This window comes from Bombus impatiens, unplaced genomic scaffold (assembly GCF_000188095.3).
Source record: "Bombus impatiens unplaced genomic scaffold, BIMP_2.2 scf_0219, whole genome shotgun sequence".
Lineage (NCBI taxonomy): Eukaryota > Metazoa > Arthropoda > Insecta > Hymenoptera > Apidae > Bombus > Bombus impatiens.
This window is the reverse complement of record NT_176638.1, coordinates 424,094-442,370: the sequence shown is the minus strand read 5'-3', so window position 1 is coordinate 442,370 and position 18,277 is coordinate 424,094. Positions and strand designations below refer to the sequence as shown.

The 18,277-nt window shown below is 34.6% G+C and overlaps 4 protein-coding genes and 1 long non-coding RNA gene across 14 annotated transcripts; 3 read left to right on the top strand and 2 right to left on the bottom strand.

Annotated features, from left to right (window-relative positions):
• Positions 1-1,667: 1,667 nt before the first annotated feature.
• On the bottom strand, positions 1,668-10,311 carry LOC100746888 (katanin p80 WD40 repeat-containing subunit B1). Of its 3 annotated transcripts, none has more exons than XM_012383812.3 (15): positions 9,960-10,311; positions 9,544-9,674; positions 9,077-9,421; positions 8,812-9,002; positions 8,584-8,734; positions 8,345-8,508; positions 8,157-8,278; positions 7,904-7,957; positions 7,219-7,762; positions 6,836-7,070; positions 6,569-6,748; positions 6,428-6,504; positions 6,259-6,333; positions 2,313-2,432; positions 1,668-2,159 (listed from the first exon to the last, which is right to left on the bottom strand). In XM_012383812.3, exons 1-15 carry the CDS (start codon positions 9,991-9,993, stop codon positions 2,027-2,029), a joined length of 2,556 nt encoding a protein of 851 aa, XP_012239235.1. In that variant the 5' UTR covers positions 9,994-10,311; the 3' UTR covers positions 1,668-2,026. The 3 variants fall into 3 exon arrangements, with proteins under 3 accessions (XP_012239235.1, XP_003488212.1, XP_012239233.1); XM_003488164.4 differs by having other exon boundaries at positions 6,836-7,136; positions 9,960-10,308; XM_012383810.3 differs by lacking the exon at positions 7,904-7,957 and having other exon boundaries at positions 6,836-7,136; positions 9,960-10,308.
• On the top strand, positions 4,244-5,447 carry LOC117151474. The gene is made up of 2 exons (XR_004461439.1): positions 4,244-5,015; positions 5,182-5,447. It is a non-coding gene; the product is annotated as an uncharacterized LOC117151474 (long non-coding RNA).
• A 42-nt stretch (positions 10,312-10,353) lies between the features above and the next one.
• LOC100746773 (UPF0598 protein CG30010) lies at positions 10,354-11,651 on the top strand. Of its 3 annotated transcripts, XM_033319971.1 has the most exons (5): positions 10,356-10,568; positions 10,669-10,756; positions 10,871-10,919; positions 10,990-11,210; positions 11,284-11,651. In XM_033319971.1, the coding sequence occupies exons 2-5, from the start codon at positions 10,694-10,696 to the stop codon at positions 11,521-11,523; spliced, it is 573 nt and encodes a 190-aa protein (XP_033175862.1). In that variant the 5' UTR covers positions 10,356-10,568; positions 10,669-10,693; the 3' UTR covers positions 11,524-11,651. The 3 variants fall into 3 exon arrangements, with proteins under 3 accessions (XP_003488211.1, XP_033175862.1, XP_024222347.1); XM_003488163.4 differs by having other exon boundaries at positions 10,354-10,761; XM_024366579.2 differs by having other exon boundaries at positions 10,357-10,756.
• LOC100746655 (angio-associated migratory cell protein) lies at positions 11,514-14,281 on the bottom strand. Of its 6 annotated transcripts, none has more exons than XM_012383816.3 (9): positions 14,151-14,281; positions 13,452-13,600; positions 13,133-13,340; positions 12,802-13,058; positions 12,580-12,724; positions 12,313-12,512; positions 12,054-12,251; positions 11,802-11,983; positions 11,514-11,725 (listed from the first exon to the last, which is right to left on the bottom strand). In XM_012383816.3, exons 3-9 carry the CDS (start codon positions 13,323-13,325, stop codon positions 11,653-11,655), a joined length of 1,248 nt encoding a protein of 415 aa, XP_012239239.1. In that variant the 5' UTR covers positions 13,326-13,340; positions 13,452-13,600; positions 14,151-14,281; the 3' UTR covers positions 11,514-11,652. The 6 variants fall into 6 exon arrangements, with proteins under 6 accessions (XP_012239239.1, XP_003488210.1, XP_033175861.1 ...); XM_003488162.4 differs by lacking the exon at positions 14,151-14,281 and adding an exon at positions 13,939-14,054; XM_033319970.1 differs by lacking the exon at positions 14,151-14,281 and adding an exon at positions 13,939-14,054 and having other exon boundaries at positions 13,133-13,333.
• A 49-nt stretch (positions 14,282-14,330) lies between these two features.
• LOC100746535 (putative glutathione-specific gamma-glutamylcyclotransferase 2) lies at positions 14,331-17,959 on the top strand. Its single transcript, XM_003488161.4, has 4 exons — positions 14,331-15,467; positions 16,716-16,751; positions 16,867-17,129; positions 17,223-17,959. The coding sequence occupies exons 1-4, from the start codon at positions 15,303-15,305 to the stop codon at positions 17,500-17,502; spliced, it is 744 nt and encodes a 247-aa protein (XP_003488209.1). The 5' UTR covers positions 14,331-15,302; the 3' UTR covers positions 17,503-17,959.
• Positions 17,960-18,277: the final 318 nt, after the last annotated feature.

The window sequence follows — 18,277 nt, the reverse complement described above, 5'->3', positions numbered from 1 at the left end:
TTTCTGTTACTTCTAGAAAAAAAGTGTTACTACCTATTTTATATTTCTTAATTAATTCACTTGTCGTTAAGCATCTTCGTCTTTCTCTTCTCACGCGTGTTTGTGTATTTTATAGATTCAGTTGGGGTTACTCGCTTGTATAAATCAACACAAGACTGGCAAGAAGGCCGTCAATAATACCGCAGTGTCGCATTTTCTCGCGGACGCGTGAGTAATTACATCGAGAAAAATTTCACCTCCGCGACACCGTTTTATTCTTATTCGTATTGTCCGCGAAGCAACGCGTGCATCAAATTTTATATACATGCATATGTAGTGCAATATATCATACAGAGTACAGCATGTAGTATAAAATGGCAGAGAATGATCTTACATGTAAAGACGAACCGAAAATAAAGAATAGAATTTTTTCATTTGAAGCCCCGTTTTTTGAGAAAATTCAATTTATAAATTTATTGAGTATGCATACACCTCACTATTTTTCCGTTTATTTTCTTATCTATAAACCATCTGGTATGGATTGTATTTCACTTTCAAACTGTTTTGTTTACTTGCAGCCTGTTTCCGTTGGTCAAACAATCACAGTGGTTTCTTATAACAACTGTGAATATAACTTTGTTATAACTTGTCTTATAACAATCATTGGATTTTACCCGATCATACAAACAGTGTAGTACAAAATCAAGACAGCTTTCTGATTCGGAAAGTGTCGAAAAGAACATTACTTTCATCATTCAATAATGTGTACGTAAGACAGTATTTATCATAATACTGCTTATTAGTATAAATACTAAATCCGATTATAATCAATTACACGTATACTTTACAGAATTTCAACGTCGACTTTCTCATAAAACAAGGTTTTAATACTAAAACTCGATAAAAGCCAACATTAATTTTACCAAGAGCAGTTGCATATTTTAGTAGCCAAATTGTATTTTATAATAAATCCGTAATCCGTTAATTTGGTAGTTATAGCGTTAAGCGAAAAAATTGTATTCTTCACTCGCAACTAATTTTCACATCTAAAATCACACCCTGCCTCGCTGTACTGCACGTCCTACCACATCCTGTATAATATAATATTTTACAATAATCATCAGTTTAACATCTTTATAGTCCAAGCATCGATCTCTACTCCGAGAAACTTCTAAAATTCGGATCGACAAATTAATACAGCAGTTCGCGGTAGTGGAAATTTTTCTCGTTCAGACTTCACTGTTCAAGGTGTACCCGTTTCTCTTTAAAACAGGCTGAATACTCTTGTGCACATAGGGTCAGCAAACGTTGTATACAGTCTCGATAACGTGCATCGAGTTCATCGCCAACATTCAATCAATACAACATTGACTCTAAGTCTCTTCGTCGATTGTTTCCATCGTGTAATTAAAAAAAAAAAAAAAAAAAAAAAAAAAAAAAAAAAAAAAAAAAAAAAAAAAAAAAAAAAAAAAAAAAAAAAAAAAAAAAAAAAAAAAAAAAAAAAAAAAAAAAAAAAAAAAAAAAAAAAAAAAAAAAAAAAAAAAAAAAAAAAAAAAAAAAAAAAAAAAAAAAAAAAAAAAAAAAAAAAAAAAAAAAAAAAAAAAAAAAAAAAAAAAAAAAAAAAAAAAAAAAAAAAAAAAAAAAAAAAAAAAAAAAAAAAAAAAAAAAAAAAAAAAAAAAAAAAAAAAAAAAAAAAAAAAAAAAAAAAAAAAGAGAGAGGGAAGAAAATCTCTTTTTCTTCTTTCACAGCATTATTTTGACATCATCGGGTCGTCAATCTCGCAGGTGTTCCACGGTACTCGTTTGTTTCCCTTGGAACGTGCCGCCAATCGGAAGCTAGGACTCGAAAGGAGCCGAGGGGAGAAGGAAGAAGCGATTCTCGACGAACCGATCCGCCAAGCTTTCCGGAATAAAGTAGCTCGAAAGCGCGCTGATGATTCCCCATCGTGGTCAATGTACATCTGCTTCTCTTTACTCGAGCTTTCTCGATTTTTTGTCAGGTAACGACGAGTCTGGCGGTCGAGTTCACCAAATGCCTCAGCCGTGGTCACTCGAGACTTCGTATTAATACGACCATCTCGCGGAACAAGGCACCCAATTTACCTGGTGTCGTCTGTTTCTTTAATAGAACACCTCTGATCGTCGAGAGCTTCTCGTAGCAGGAGAGGCACTTGTGGTATCTGCGCATATAAAACCAATTCTTTTTCACTTATATAGTTTATAGTAGCAATACTATTTCTTTATAATCAGATGGGAGGGGGGCGGGGGGTAGTTAAAAGGTGGGGGAAAAATAATCGGATTTTGTTGGGATTTAAAAGATAAAATATACTCACCGTTCTTCTCGCGAAACGTCCACGCCGATCGTGTGAAGTGGAGCTTCCACGTTCGACTTGATCACCGATGCGAAATTTCGTAGAATTAATCTCAACCCCGAACATCCCACTGTTATGTACCTGAAACAGTAATAAAGAGAAAGCCGACGTATTATTTATAGCTTTTTATTGAAAATCTTCTTCAAGATTTTCTTTAATTCTTTTACTTTCAACGTCAAAATAAAAGAAAATTCTATAAATCACTAATTAATCATTACTCATTAATCATTACGACGCTGATTTCGAAAAGTATGCCAGATTCACAAAAGAGCAAAGGATGAGAAAGTCTCGATCCTGGCACCCACCGGTGCTTGTCACGGCTAGTTTGTTCCAAAACGTGTTATTACCCCATAACGATGCCAATAAATAACGAAAGGCACGAAAGGCTTGGCCCCGCGATTCGACACGCTCGCTTTCGACCGGCGATAAAGGGTTTGCGCGAGCTCCCGTTCGAATCAGCGAGACGAATCCGAGCACCGCCTCATAAATGTTCCACATAACGTTCAACGTTCATCTCTCTACCTTCTACGAACATTCTGTATCACGATCGTCCACGGGAAAGTACACTTTTCCCATAAAAATCTTCTCAATTATTAAAATCTATTAACTATTATATAACATTATATAAAATTATTTGATATATTATATTAAAACACGGGAATAACGTAATGTGTAATATTTGTATCTATATAGAGAACTTAGTTCTAAATTTCGAAACCTTCGCGAGCACGTGTATACAGATTCTCCTGTTAACGTTTAACTTCACCTACGAAAAATTTTCCAAATTTTAATTTCTGCAAATCTTCTTTTCCTGGATTGATAGCTTTCATTATTAAATGTTCATCTTTGTGAAAAAAATATTTCTTTTTAAAAATATCTTTCGTATTTATAAATATTGAGAAGGAGGGGAAGTATCGATGATGGTGTGGCGATCCCTTTATCGTGTGGCACGTGACGTCGGATCAAATATTTCTCGACGTGCTCTTTTTTTTCTCACGAGCCTACCACCTTTGACCAGGACGAAAGCCCGTGACGAACGAGCCGTGAAAATGCCGAGTAGTTATATGCAAACTGTGCTGCATTACGACACCGAGATGTGTATATTTAGCTGACAATTTCCTGGCTGGATTCACCCTTTCGATAGTTGTCCAACCATAACTCGAAAGTACCATAATCAGTGCGAATTCATGACAAGTTTGGCTTTCGAGATTCAAAGTTCAATTTTCAACAAATGATATCTGTTTTAAGAGAATTTATTTGTCTTTACCATTAATCTGTATACAATACAATAATCTTAATACATACACTGGCAAATATATTTTTTCACATTTCTTTCAGAAGTAGATTGTTCATGCACAAGACTAATTTTATTACTGTGTTAGGCTTTAAGAACACTCTGAGAAGGAAAGATTATCTGACACGATTAAATGATGAAAGAAACACACGTTATTAAACTAGATTGATCTTAATTGTCTCGTTTCGCGATATGTATTTATCGCCAGTAAAATCTTCATTAGAGCTACTTTATATTCCTAAAAGTCACAGTTTTCTCATAAATTTCACGATCAACGAAAGTGTACGACTTGATAATTAGTTTCTTTTCGTTTCAAGCTGATCATAGAGCGAAACAAAGGCAGAAAACGGTAATAGATAGAGAAAAATGGGTACGAAGACACACGAACTCAATTATTGCGTGGAGTAATTGCGAATGGCAGCTGCTGAGCGACCAACAAATTAGTCTGAATTCACTTTTACGGTATCGGTTATTTTCTGAACGGACGTGGTCAACAACCATAAACGCTCAGGAAAAAGCAGAAGAAACGAGAAACTTGTACTTGCGTGTTAACAAAATATCTACCTGCACGTAACATTCTTTTGTTTTAATGACTTTCCAAATACTCATTCGTGCTCGGTAAATTTTTATATCCTAATTGAAATTTGAAAATAAAAATGCTAATGTACGACTAGTGTTCTAATTAGTTTTGATTAGAATGTAACGTGTGATAATATGTAAGACATAAATTAAGCTTCAAATATTTTTATAGTCAATGATAAACATGGTAATCGATAAATTTTTAGATCCTAATTGAGGTTTAAAATGAAATGGTAATTTATGTGTGTGTAATTTCTAGTTCATTCTGATTAGAATATTACGTCAATATTAACTTCCAATTAATTCGAATTAGGACGTACCATTGGTGATAAAATGCAAGACCTTAACCAATTATAAGATTTGAAAGATTTGTATAATCACATATAAGGAATCAATAGATCTTCACTAAGATTTAAAATGAAAATGGTAATTCACGATTAATCATTTTAATCCATTCTGGTCAGAATATTTCATCAGTGATAAAATAGATTCTAAGATTTAAGCGATATTATATTAACTAAAAGAATATGATAGGAAACATAAAAGATTAAAAGATATAGTTCTTGACAAATTGTACAATAATCATTTTTCTGTTGCTTTTTTCTTTCTAATAATAGCAATGACAAATAAGGAGGCAAAACGCGGAGACGATGATGGTCGCAATAAGTGGCGAACAGAACGGCAATTTTCCGGACTGGTAAACTCGCATTCTAAACGGATGTGCTATTATTAGATCACTGGATTATAGAATTGATATTGGTTTCTCGTTCAATTAACATAGGAAAGTTTCTGTAATTATATAAATCTATTTAACTAAAAGGATTTACTCTGATCAAACTTGCAGAAACCAACTGCAAAACGATTCTATATATCTGAAATTAGAATAATCCAAATATGATTCCATAAATATGATTCCATTCATTGCTCAATGAAATTCATACTTTCTTTCTTTTAAAGGACGATTAAGACGGAGCAACGAGATATATGTGGCGCGCAATCCACTCGACGTTAATAGGCGTGTACAATTTATAATGCGCATTGTGTGCGTAATTAGAGGAAGAATGGGCAGGAAGAAATGGATAACCAATGCACACGTGAAAGGAAATGCTCGTTTCTCGTCACGACAGCGCAATAGCAACAGCTTGTAACTGAGCACCGGTTAATTACACTGTTTCGAGCATCGATCGAACGAGCTGTTACCATTCTTCCGCTCCTTATCTAAAGCTGTTGTCAAAAAATAATTTACAATCCAATTATTATCGTGTTAATATTTGGAATGATAATTTTTTCATACTTTGAATAAACACCAATATCAATAACGTTTACGAACGAAAGTATGCTTTTCAAGAATGCGTCACAGCCATATCCAACTTCCTACGCCATCATTAATATTCATGATCGGCTGTCAGTGCCAAGAAAGAAAAGGACTTACTGTCCGTAACTGTCCATGGAGTGCGTCAACATATGCGTGGCCCTTCGAGTTTTAAGATTCAACAATAATACCCGCGACAGCCGAGGATTCGAAGCTCGAATTTGCATCTGCCACTATCTTCCATTGTTTCGGCTAATTTTCGTGAACCCTTCTTCTCGCCTCGTATTTCCCTGTTCGTTGAATTAGCCATTCCCATACAGGCAGCCGTGCTACGTGAAGTGTACGCGACCCCACTCGAAATACCCTGTTTACCCTCTCATCCGCCATTCGAGAACTCACCCCACACAGGGGTGTCTCGATTTTCTTTAATTCACCAACCGTGTTGTGTTTCACGATAGAAATTGAAGTAACGTTAGAGGATACGCGTGAATAGGCATGTGTTTCAAACTTTTAATCAATATAGAAAAAAAGAGAAGAAAAAATAATAATGGGATGAGAAATGACCTCTTTAAGAATTTAAAGGTTTTTTAAATCTCAATAGTTTTTATAAAAGTGTGAAATATGAAAAGTAAGTGTAATTGGAGACATTTAAAAGGGGACGTAAAATAAAATAAAAGTTGTGAAACGAAGATTTAAAGATGTAAAGAAAGATTTTTACTCACATTTCATATTTACTTTGTAGTAGATCACCAATTGGACCAAGTAGAGAGTTACAGAGATCCAAGTTCCACATAGTCCTGTAAATAAAAAGTTGAAGAAAATAAAAAACAAATTATAAGAACTCAGAAGTCAATAATGTTCTTCAATTGTTCATGAAATCATATTACTTACGGTTTTAATGTCAGTATCCCCAATAGATCCACAATAACTGAAAGATCGTTCATTGCCACAGCAGACTCCACCGCAGCCTGAAAATTTACAATCTTGTCTTAGCTACTATTTTACGTACAATAATGGAAGTTGATCAATTACCTTAAGATCTTTATTGTGCCACAAAGAGTAAATAATTTGTAAAGAACGATGACGACTTGTGAGTACTGCCATCATCGATTCATGACCGCGCATCATGCTGTTGAGTACTTCGGCTTCTGACATTTCATTAAGAACTCCCATTTGCGAGAAACCCAACCCAGTTGAAGTTGCAAAATGGTTCTATAAAAAAAAGGGAAGACAATGCTATTTTATAAAGTTAATGTTTAAAACACTGTTTTATTTATCGACAAAATAGTAAAAACTCACTGGTAAAAAAGTTTCAACGTCCAAGCCGTAAGGTTTATCGGCGCTTATGGGGACAAATTCGCCTTTCTCCGTATTCTCGATATTGGGCCTTATTTGAGACGCACGGACCTCTAACTTAGGATTTGGGGGCACTTGAGCTTTATTTGCTTTCTTTATAACGAATGTCGTGGTTGTGGAAGCGTTGCGCGCAGACAGCGACGTTGAGGTAGCAAAGTTTCTGTTCAGCGAAGTAGACCTAGATTGCGCAGAATTTGGCCTGTTTAACGCAGGGTCGGAGGGGCTGTGCCTTATATTATTAATTCTGCAAGAACGTTAAACGCACTTCCGATAATTGTCACTGTTGTATATACGCTAATATCTACGCTTCAAGTATCTATACTTACTGTACCGGGTAATCGCTTTCATAACCCTGTTCTCCATCTCTGCAGCTACTCTGTCTTTTCAAGTAATGCTTAGGAGAATCCGGGCTAGGTGCTCTGTTCTTTAGTTTACCATCATCCATTACTGGAAGAACAGCAGCCATTGGTGCTACACGTGGCGTCAGCGTAGAGTTTGACCTTTGCGGACCCAAAGGTTGTGGAAGTGTTCCTATATCATTGGTAGGACCGCTTTTTTTCCCGGGAAGAGGTGTAATGTTTTGTCTTAGAGGTGGTATAGACGCAAGATTTTTTGATGTTCTACCAAGACCGTTATTTGCTTGAAGGTTTGCTTTTATTTGGCTAGTACTCGTGATTGCATTTCTTTGAACTGGCGGCGACGATTTAATCGGTTGAACACGAACTGGTACAGGTTTTGTCAATGATAACGTTGGTGCGGGTGGAGGCGGAGATGACGGTGATGAGATAGGTGGAACTTCTTCTGTATCCACCGTATTTAAATTTGACATTGAGGTAGAAAGATTTTGTAGTATCTGTGGCTGTGTAGGATCTGTAAAAAGAAAGCACGCAAAACGATGTAAAGTTGAACTCTTTATGTAAACCATACAAGTATTTATACACTGGCATTCGTGCAATATTGGAGTAAGAAAAGAAAATAGGTAAGAAGAGTTTGCTATAAAAGAGAACTCACCTACATCTTGAGGCTCCGGGAAAGCCTCAGGTTCTGGAGGTGGAGTGCGAGACACTGAAACACATCGTGCATAGCATGCTCATTCACAAACCATACAGCAGAACATTCAAATTTTAAATGCATTTATATTTTCAGATTCGTGATTGTAGGTGAGTAATTAAGAGTTAGAACAAAAAGAGAAATTGAATATGTTGTGAGACACAGATCTTGCAACAAAGAATGAGTGATGGTTACAATTTTATATTGTACTTACATGACCTGTTAGGTTGAAATATGTCATGATATTCAGTGACATTAGGAATATCTGCATATGTTGCTTCATCTTCAGGATCAGTTCCAGACTTGTCTGCTTCTTCTATGGTCCGTACATCTAATCTATAAGCAAAACATTAGGTATAAAAAAACGTAACAAAATACATGACACTTATTTATTAAACTTACGTGTGTTTTTTTAATCCAGGTGGCCTTTCCCTAGAAAAACTTTTCCTTAACGAATTCCCATGACTAAATGGAGAACCGGATGTTGATACTCCCCCTAATGGAGCAATTTTCTTTAAGTCACACACGTACAAAACAATGTTTGCGGTGTGAAAACTTGCACCAATCTAAATAACCAATAAACACAATTCTTAATTTATAAATTATTATGTATACAGGAAATCAATGAACAACTATCTTACCAGTTGATTTTGAGCGATGGCTATATCCTGTACCTTTCCCCAGCCAGTTGGGACTGAATCTAATGTTCTACCTGGTTCCCAACCATAAACTTTTAATACATCATGGCAACCAGCAAAAAGACATTCTCCACCCTGACTGAAGTAGAGGCATCTATCCAAAAGAAAAAATATTTATAAATTAGTGGAAACCTTTAATAGCAATAAAAATTCTACAGAGTTGGTAAATACCTGATTGCAGAGGAATGACTTTGGTCTGTAGAAGATACAAGTTGAAAAGATTCCAAATCCCAAAAGTGAACTGTTCTGTCTGCACTTCCACTGGCTAGTAAGAATTCATGAGGATGAAATTCCACTGTTGTTGCTGGACCTCTGTGTTCAGAAAACTCTCTTAACTGTCTACCAGCCCTTAAATCCCATAACTGATTCAAAAAGAAGGCATTGATTACTTATATTAATTGACACTATTTCAAAATAGGATTTGTATAACATTTACCTTAACCATTCCTTCTTCTCCTGCACTAGCAATCCACTGACCATCAGGACTAAATTTTAAACTATTTACCATCCTATTGTGTCCCTTATAAGTGAAGATACAACCTTTCCTTCGGATATCCCAAAGTTTAATAGCAGTGTCTAAACTTCCTGATGCTAATAATTCTCCATAAGGATGAAAGTCCATACAACGTATGCCTGCTTTGTGCCCAGTTAATGTACGGGCTAATTTAGCATGCTCTAGGTCCCAAATTTTTAATGCTCCTGTTTGCGAGCCAGCGCATACTAAATCTTCTGTCTGTCCAAATCTTACGCATTCTATTGGAGTGGTATGACCACTCAGGCTCTGTAAACCAGCAAATCAGGATTATACAAATAATAAATTAAACACTATAAAATTGAACTATAGTATTCCAACTGAAATATTCCTTTTAATGAACCAATTGCAAGTAAAAAATAAAACTGTACCATAATACAATTCTGCTTTCCAACTGCCCACAGATTCACTTTTTTATCATCACCACCAGTGACCAAAACGCGTCCAGATTTGTGACCTAGTGCCAGGCAATTGACATTGGACGAATGGGCAACAAAATCCTCTGTACAAGGAGAAACAGATCATTCTTTCAAAATGACCTGAACAAGATGTCAGCTACCAATGACATCATAAAGACAGTATATTTTCGGTTTGAAAAAGGTTATGACCATAATAGGAAGATGCAGCGAACAGTTAATTATTGGATCTTAACGAAAGATTTGTAAACACGAATTGTTTACTTATCTCAGGCAAGAAAGAGCGCCAGAACGGAATCCGTTAGATGCACACCGAACCGACTGATGTATTAAATAAAGAATATACAACTGCGAATGAGACAATCACTTACGGAGTTTCCATGACCTCTTCGTGGACGAAGCCATATTCCGGGACCACAGGATTGCGTTGTGCACGACTTATTTGGCAACGACAACAATTTGAGATTTCAGCTTGCAGATGCACAATTTTTTTTTGCTCGAATTCGTAGGTAACATTTTTACTTAGTGTTATTATTCAGTGCAGGAACGATTATTCAACGGGGCGGCAGCATCTCGCCGCGTTCTGGTCCTGAAGGCAATCCTTTCCTTGAAACTTCTGACCGTTTTCACAAACCGTTCGTTCCACCTCTTCGTCGTATCTCATTTCTTGAATCTGCCCGTCCGTGGGTAGCGCGAACTAACGTGACGTTGAAAAATATCGAAATTCTGTTTCTATCGAGATTACGTTCCAATCGACCGCACCAGATGTCACCAGTTCTCCGGTCAATTGAACCCTAACCTCCGCAAGTGTCAGAGTGAGAAGAAGAGCTAATTATTCAAATAAAAGAAAAGTTATTCAAATAAAAAAAGTTGTATCGTTTATAATTAATTACAGTGTATGCCGCATGATAACATGAATTATACATGATATATTGTACGTGACGCAATTAAAACTCATAGTGTACTGTAAATATTTAAAAGTGAGGTTATTATTTTGGAATTATGTATATATTGAATAAAATATTTGCATTTGATCGTTCACGAGTGTTCGCAATTAAAATTAAATCAATTTACTCCCAGACATCTAAAAGATACTGCGTAAACTATGTGCAAGGACAATCGCCAGAACCTCGAGTTCGTGAATATTTTTATTACATCGACCATCAAGGCATGGTACAATATGATTTTTAATTAAATTTATGTTCAGAAGTGTAGAAGTTTAGGAATAATCATATTAAAGTTCTTTCTCTTAAATATTAAATTTGTATTTTATTTGCTATAGTTGTTCCTGGATGATACACGTATAAGAAACTTCACATCATGTTTTAAAGGTGTGCATGAGCAATGGAGTAACTTATTATTTATGTTGATTTATATCTCATGGCAGCCATATTATTTTAGATAAAAAGTTTTTAGCTTTTTTTTTCAAGCGCCTAAAAAAGAATAACACAGGTAGATATGTAGAACATTTTCCTTATGTTTCTCTTTGTGGTCCAGAGAGGAATTTTATAAGATGTGATGATTTGCCAATAGTTTTCACAAAAGTTCTTAAAATGTATAATAGTGCAACAAAGAAAACTGAAGACTGCTTTGGTTATGCTCACGCTGAAGAATTATTAATGGTATATTTAATTTTATTAGTAATTAAATAACTATGCATTTAGTCTTCAATATTTAGTAATATATTCATTATAGGTTCCATTTCAACCAGACAAAATATATATGGATATTCAATCAGGAAGAATATACCATCCTGCACCTGAAAAGGCAGGAGGAATTGGTCTAGTGAGGTCACAAATTGCAATTGAACTTAGCCCATTATTTAACTTTGAAAAAGGGGAAGAAAATGGTCCAACTCATATTTTTTGGGAAAATAGGAAATATACTTTAGATTGCAATTGGTATAAGGATAAAGTACCACAGGCTGTCAGATAAAAATAAATAAACTTTATTTTTAATTAAAAAAGAAAACTAAGCACAATATATGAACAACTTTCATAAAATGTACATATATTTTTAGATAATAACAAAGATTTATAATTGTTCTCTATCTAATAAATTTTGTTAAGATAAAGATGAAATATCAAAGATTCTAGCTGTAGAATCATCAGATGTAGTCAGTGCTTTTTCTCCATTTCTAAAAGGTTGTTATTGTTGTGTATATTTTTATTAAAGACATAAGAAAATAAATATCTATAGTTCTTTCAACTTACTCGGATATATATAAGTCAAGAATATCTGCCATGTGTCCAACGAAAGAACGTAAACGTTGACCATTTTTTCCGTCAAAACACCTCAGAATACCATCTAGTCCCGCCGAAAATAATAGAGTTGTATTTCCCTTCCATAGAAGTTTAGATATACCACTTTCTTGCTCTATCTTTTGTCTAAGCATCTAAGTAATAATACAAAGTTATTGATTTGGAATGGTAAATATTGCAGTCAAATGGGGAAAATAGCAATACCTGTTTTGAGATATCCCAGATGAAGATTTCTCCATTAACTGTACCAGTTGCAGCAACTTGAAATGCAGGATCTTTACAAAAAGCTGCTGTTTCTACCCAATTGCTATCCCTGTTTCCTTCACTACTTACAGCATTTTGATCGTTATTCGTAACAGTATTGTGCTCACCATTATTAAGATTTTGCAGGATGGAAACTATCTGAGGTTTTTAAACAATATTACTTTCAACTGCTCGATAAGGAATCTTTTGGATATATTACCTTCCCTGTATTTGACGTGCTGATTATAGTTTTACCATCTACAGCTGCAGAAAGTATTAAATTGTTATCCCAATGACAATCAATGGTGGTTATAGTAGAAGAATGACCTAATGCAGAAGATATAGATGACAACACCGAACTTGTTTTTAGATCTAATATTCTAATAACTCCATCTTCATAACCTACTGCTATACGCTTGCCTAAAATATTACATTTAGTTCAGTTGTGCCTTTAATTGAAAAATGAGAAATACAAAGACACGAATACCATCTGGAAATATTGAACCAGTTTCTGCCCGACAACCGTATCCCTGGAAAACTTTACAATCTCCATCAGGTATTTTCCACATATATATTTCCCCATCAACAGATCCTGCTAATAAAATATTTGCAACTGTGTGCCACATCATCCACTGCGATAAAGAAAATAATATTTCAGTTTACTGAAATCCATAATGTTATAACATTTAATTATGGAGAATAAACTAACAGTGGCATCTCCCATATTGTAATCCCAAACTTTAGTTTTATCGGCTAATTTCCAAACTTGTATCATTCCACTCATATCTCCAGTGGCCAAATATGATTCATCGTGATTAAATGCTGAAAAGATAATACTATCTTTGTGACCTGTACAGTCCAAAACGATTTCTCCCGACGATGTATCCCAAATGTAAGCCTTATCTTCTTCTCCACCTGTAGTAGCTAGTTTCCCATTTTTATTCAAAGAACCACAAAAGACAGAACCTAATGTTTTCATAGAAAATCACAATCTATTATCAACACATAAATTTGATTGTAATAACAGAAATGTTGTTTACCTATTTCGTGACTACTAAAAACACAAATTGCATCTCCTTCTTCTGAAGGGTCCTCCTCCATGGCATCCTCTTCTTCAATGTCTCCTGTATCATATGCATCTATCACTTCTTCTACATCTCCTATGTATATCATATCTTCGTCATCTACTTGATTAGCCATGTCTGGAGAAGAGGGAGGAGTATCTGTATGCATGATTTACTCTAAAAACTTCATAAAGCGTGCAACATATACAGGTCACGTTTTAAGAGGATACAAATATATTTAATTACATACCACTACATACCAAAGTAAATAAAATTTTAAAAATAATCGTATTACCTTATGTAGAAATTGTGCGTCCGGTTAAAATCTTTCGCTTTATGTAAGTAATAAAATCAAAATTTCAGTCTTTCATTCGAAAAGGTAAAAATTCAAACGCCCGTCAACAATCGGAGTTCGGAAGCACCAGCTGATTTGGAAATTGGATGCTACAAGAATCATAGGGATTTTTTGTTATTGGTAATATTTAAGATCTGTCTTATAACAGTAACGACATCTTTAAAAAGAAGTTAAACTTGCATTTATCATGTGAAGGAAAATAGATTTTCTCCCAAAAGATAGATTTTATTTAAATTTGCAAACTTTACTATGCAATTTACTATGCAATTTAGTCATATAAGACAATAAATTCGTATTAAATGACTACTAATCAAATTTGGAATAAAAGACGAATATTAGAATTAAACGTATATATCACATATACTTCATTGTTAATAATAACGAGGCGATAATATCGTATTTCTTTCATGAATTGAAATTAATTTACACTCGATCAACAAATAACGGTATAAAATACTTTGTCTTTTCCTATTAACAATAGGTTTACAATAAAATATTGAAATTTCAATATTTACATAATTCTAAGCTAATCACAAAACTTGCAATTTGTCTGACGTAACTAATAACTACTAGATAAGTGTATATTTTAAGTATCTATGCAATTTAAATATATGTAAGTATATACGATTGATGGCATACGTCAATCCGCGCCTCGTGTTTCATCATCCATCTCATCCGTTTCTCCTACTCTCACCTCACGTTATATCTTCTTCTTTCTCACTAGTAACGGTCGCCTATACTCCTCTCCGTCAGTATAATTCTATCTCCTTTTAGCAAGACTAGTAAGAGTATACGCCCGACGACCGGCAGTCTCGGTCAAGCATTCGTGCGGTGTGTACGTTGTATTCGGATCTTCCAAATTTGTCAATGTCTGTTGTTGATTTAAACCGTGAAAGTTCCAATGAAACATTTGCAAAGATCAGGTCAAGCAGTTCAAAGATTTCTATATATTCAACAGTCACAAAGATTAATCACCAAATTGTCAATTTATATACGACACTTCGAAGAAAGTATCGACCAAGTAAAATTTCAACCAAGATCCGACTAATTGATCATAAGGTTTGGATAAGGTAATTAACTAAAATCATTCACGATGCTTTAGATAAAGATTTAGATATTTATTATTGAAAAATGGCACGGGTGATATTGAAAAACCGACGCGTAAAAGACGAAAAAGAAAAGAGACATACGATGATTGACCAGATGAATAGGATAATAATCCTGTAAAATCACCAAGCGAAAGTGGGAGGCAACATGTAAATTAGAATGTTATAGTGGGAGTGAGTGTCTTGACAGCGAGCTTTAAAGTACATGCCAGTCATTGGGGTAAAAGCACACTGGAGCCACGTGCTGCGCTTGTCAAATCAATTATTATACAATTTCGAATGATAAAGTAGAAAACGGACGACTAATGTTCTTCTTATCTCTTCGTTTTTCCTCTACAATAATGTAAATTAAGTAAAATATGCGAATGTGAAGGCTTCGAATGTTGAAATTGCTTTAAACGTAAATCGTACCTGAAGTTGACCAATTGTCCGTTCAAATAATTAAATAGTAAATTGAGATGCATACATTGACGTAGAGAGTAAAATATTTAAGGACTAACTGTGAAATATTTTCACAAAATTATTTTGGAATAGAATCGAAATACTTACCGAAACAAGAAGATACGCAAACAAAATTGCAAGGGATATGCTTTGTTTGAACATAAAGATAGAATTAAACAACCCATTCGAAAAAGAAACTACACTTGGCTAGAAACTCTTCCGCGCTTTTCAATTCCTAAATAAAATGGAAGCTAGGAACAACAATGAGAATTTTCTGTGGGTGTTTGGATATGGATCTTTGTGCTGGCATCCAGGTTTTAAATACAAAAGAAGCGCTGTGGGACACATTAAGGGATTCAATAGAAGATTTTGGCAAGGGAATACGACTCACCGTGGGACAATAGAAAAGGTAAGTCTCTGACGAATGCATTCCCATCTCTTTCTTTCTTCATGGCCAAACAAAACGAACTCGACAAATATCTATAGTTTCTCGAAAAAGTTTACTGTTATTTGTGTTCTGCAAAAAGTGTAAACACATTTCGGCTACGAGTTTCACCATCTCAGTAACGTAAGAAGCAATGTTTACGGCATATTAATACCACCACGTTGTGAAGCTTTTTCTACATATATGCGTAAAAATCATTCTACACGGTGAAATCACTGCAGACGTTCGCATTTAGAAATAAAATAATTATATTTGAATAATTTGTCACGCTTCATCCGGTCCTAAAATATGCTGATGTGTGTCACACAGTTTCGAAATATTTTATTACGCACTATAAGATAATATTATAATAAACTCAACATTTATGAATAAATATTTGCGCCGAACTGGCCACATCAGTTCAGCTTTGAATCACGTTCTCCGACAGATCGAGTTTTTCGCACGATGTTCGTTTCACATGTTCTATTTATACCTTTAATTTTCTTGTTCATGAATTCAACACGTGAATTCTTTCACAAAGATCTGGCAGACTTCCACGCCAAATGACAAAGTTGCACTTTCGTTTGACAATAAATTTGTTTACGATAATTAATGAATAGTATAACGTAAATATATAATCCAAAATATTTGACGAAGATTTTTTGAGAAAAATGATTACCTAATCAGAATCGTAATATAAAAAATATTTAACAGGCGGTAATTCTCTGAAATATCCGGTAGAGCATAATGTTTGTAGGAGCGGTGCGAGTACGCTCCAGTAAGTACTTACGGATGCTTCCATTAAGATTGATGAAAATCGGGTACAGTTTCACCTGATGAGCTTGCCGTTCCAATTTCTCTAATTCATACAATATTATTTCTATACAATATTATTTATATATTATAAATATATACAAGCGTTTTCTTCTGATATTTTCGACTTCTTACAGTCCATCGTATGTCCTTTACTATTATGGATATAGACAAGATTTATCAAACGAGAATTTCTCTTGATATCACGTTGCGGTTGCCTGTCGATTAATGTGAAACCAGTTACAACTTGTAGTAAGTGATATCTTTCGCGACTACACGATTTCCTTCTTTGTTCGCGTTATGTGTTTGCGTCATGCCATCGTGAAATAGAAAAACTCTTACTCGTTGCTTCCTTTATTTCGTTGTAATCGAAGTTATCCGTTGTTTGTTTAGTAATTTGTTACCCTATTTTTGTTGCAGCCTGGACGAGTAGCGACGCTGGTCGAGGAAAAAGAGGTAAATATTATTTACTTCTAAAACGTCCTTCCTCCTAAAACATTTCATTTTCATTGTTTCTTATATTATGTGATTTTGTATTACGACAAACTACGTGAATTCTGTTTACTCACAGGGCATTGTTTACGGCCGGGCTTTCCAAGTTCAAGACACTGCAGCATTTCCTTACTTGGAAAATCGTGAGTGTACTTTAGGGGGATATATGACGACGATTGCCACGTTTTATAGTCGTGAAGGAAACAAGAGCTTTCCAGTCATCATTTACATTGCTACCAACAAGAATAAACATTGGCTCGGTGAGGCGCCGCTTCAGAATATCGCTAAGCAAATTTCTGAATGTTCCGGCCCGAATGGACATAACGTCGAGTATCTTTTACGGTTCGTTTCACCATAAATGACATCATTCAGTTGTAATTTTTAAATCGGCAATTTATATTCTTCTTGAAATTTTATTCCATATGTCACGTACAGATTAGCAGAGTTTATGCATCGTTATCTACCAGAAGCCCACGACGAGCATTTGTTTACATTGGAATTATTAGTACGTTCGAGGATAAAGGAAACGAATATGTGTCTGGATACGTTAATGGGCAAGCGAGACTTCAATATCGACCTGGAGGACGTCGAGATCGATGCCAAGGATGAGGACAGTGATTTAGTCACCAATAACTCAACCAATAATCTCAGGAAAAATTCCTTCCAATTCACTCTTCAAGTACCTGATAAGACTTTGCGTTGTCTCAAAATGTAAACTGCATTTCCTATTTATATAAGATAATATTATAAAAGATAATGTTATATAAGATAATATAATAAGATAATATTCTTCGTAGACAATTTGTGTAAAAACATTCGTATCTTTCGAGAACATATGTATATTGAATAATTATTGTTCTTGAATAGCTTGACTGTGATACGAATAGTTTAAGCATAATGAAAGTCATATTCTGGCAGCTTGGTATTGTAAAATATATTTGCAGGTACGAATATCACACTTTTATTTTTAAATATGCTGGAAACTATTTAGGATTATATTATTTCGAAAGCAATTGTGCCTTAATCGTAAAAAGCGCAAGCATAGGACAAATATCCCTTCCTACAATTTTCTTAATTATAAGTTAATAACAAATTTTGTATTCGAATGCATGGAACGAAGATTTATGAAAGAGATAATGTTTAAATATATTACTGGATATTTCATTTTCTAAGTACGTGGTTCCTTGCATTTCTTAAACTTAATTATACTGCATATTCGTAATCGGGAAAGCAGTCGAAGAGTAATCGCGCAGTGGTACCATCTGAAAAATAAAATTATACTTCAGTCGATAAAGTAGAAACGATATATCATTCAAAGGTACAAGAAGGAAAATCAACAAATGGTATGTCACGATCTACAATTATGTCCTGTTGGTAACAACTACATATAAAATTTCTTCTTCATCGACTTTCGACAAAAATCATTAATTTCTACGCATAGTTATTCCAGAAATTAGAAATTTGAATTTCTTCAAATTACACGATACTAT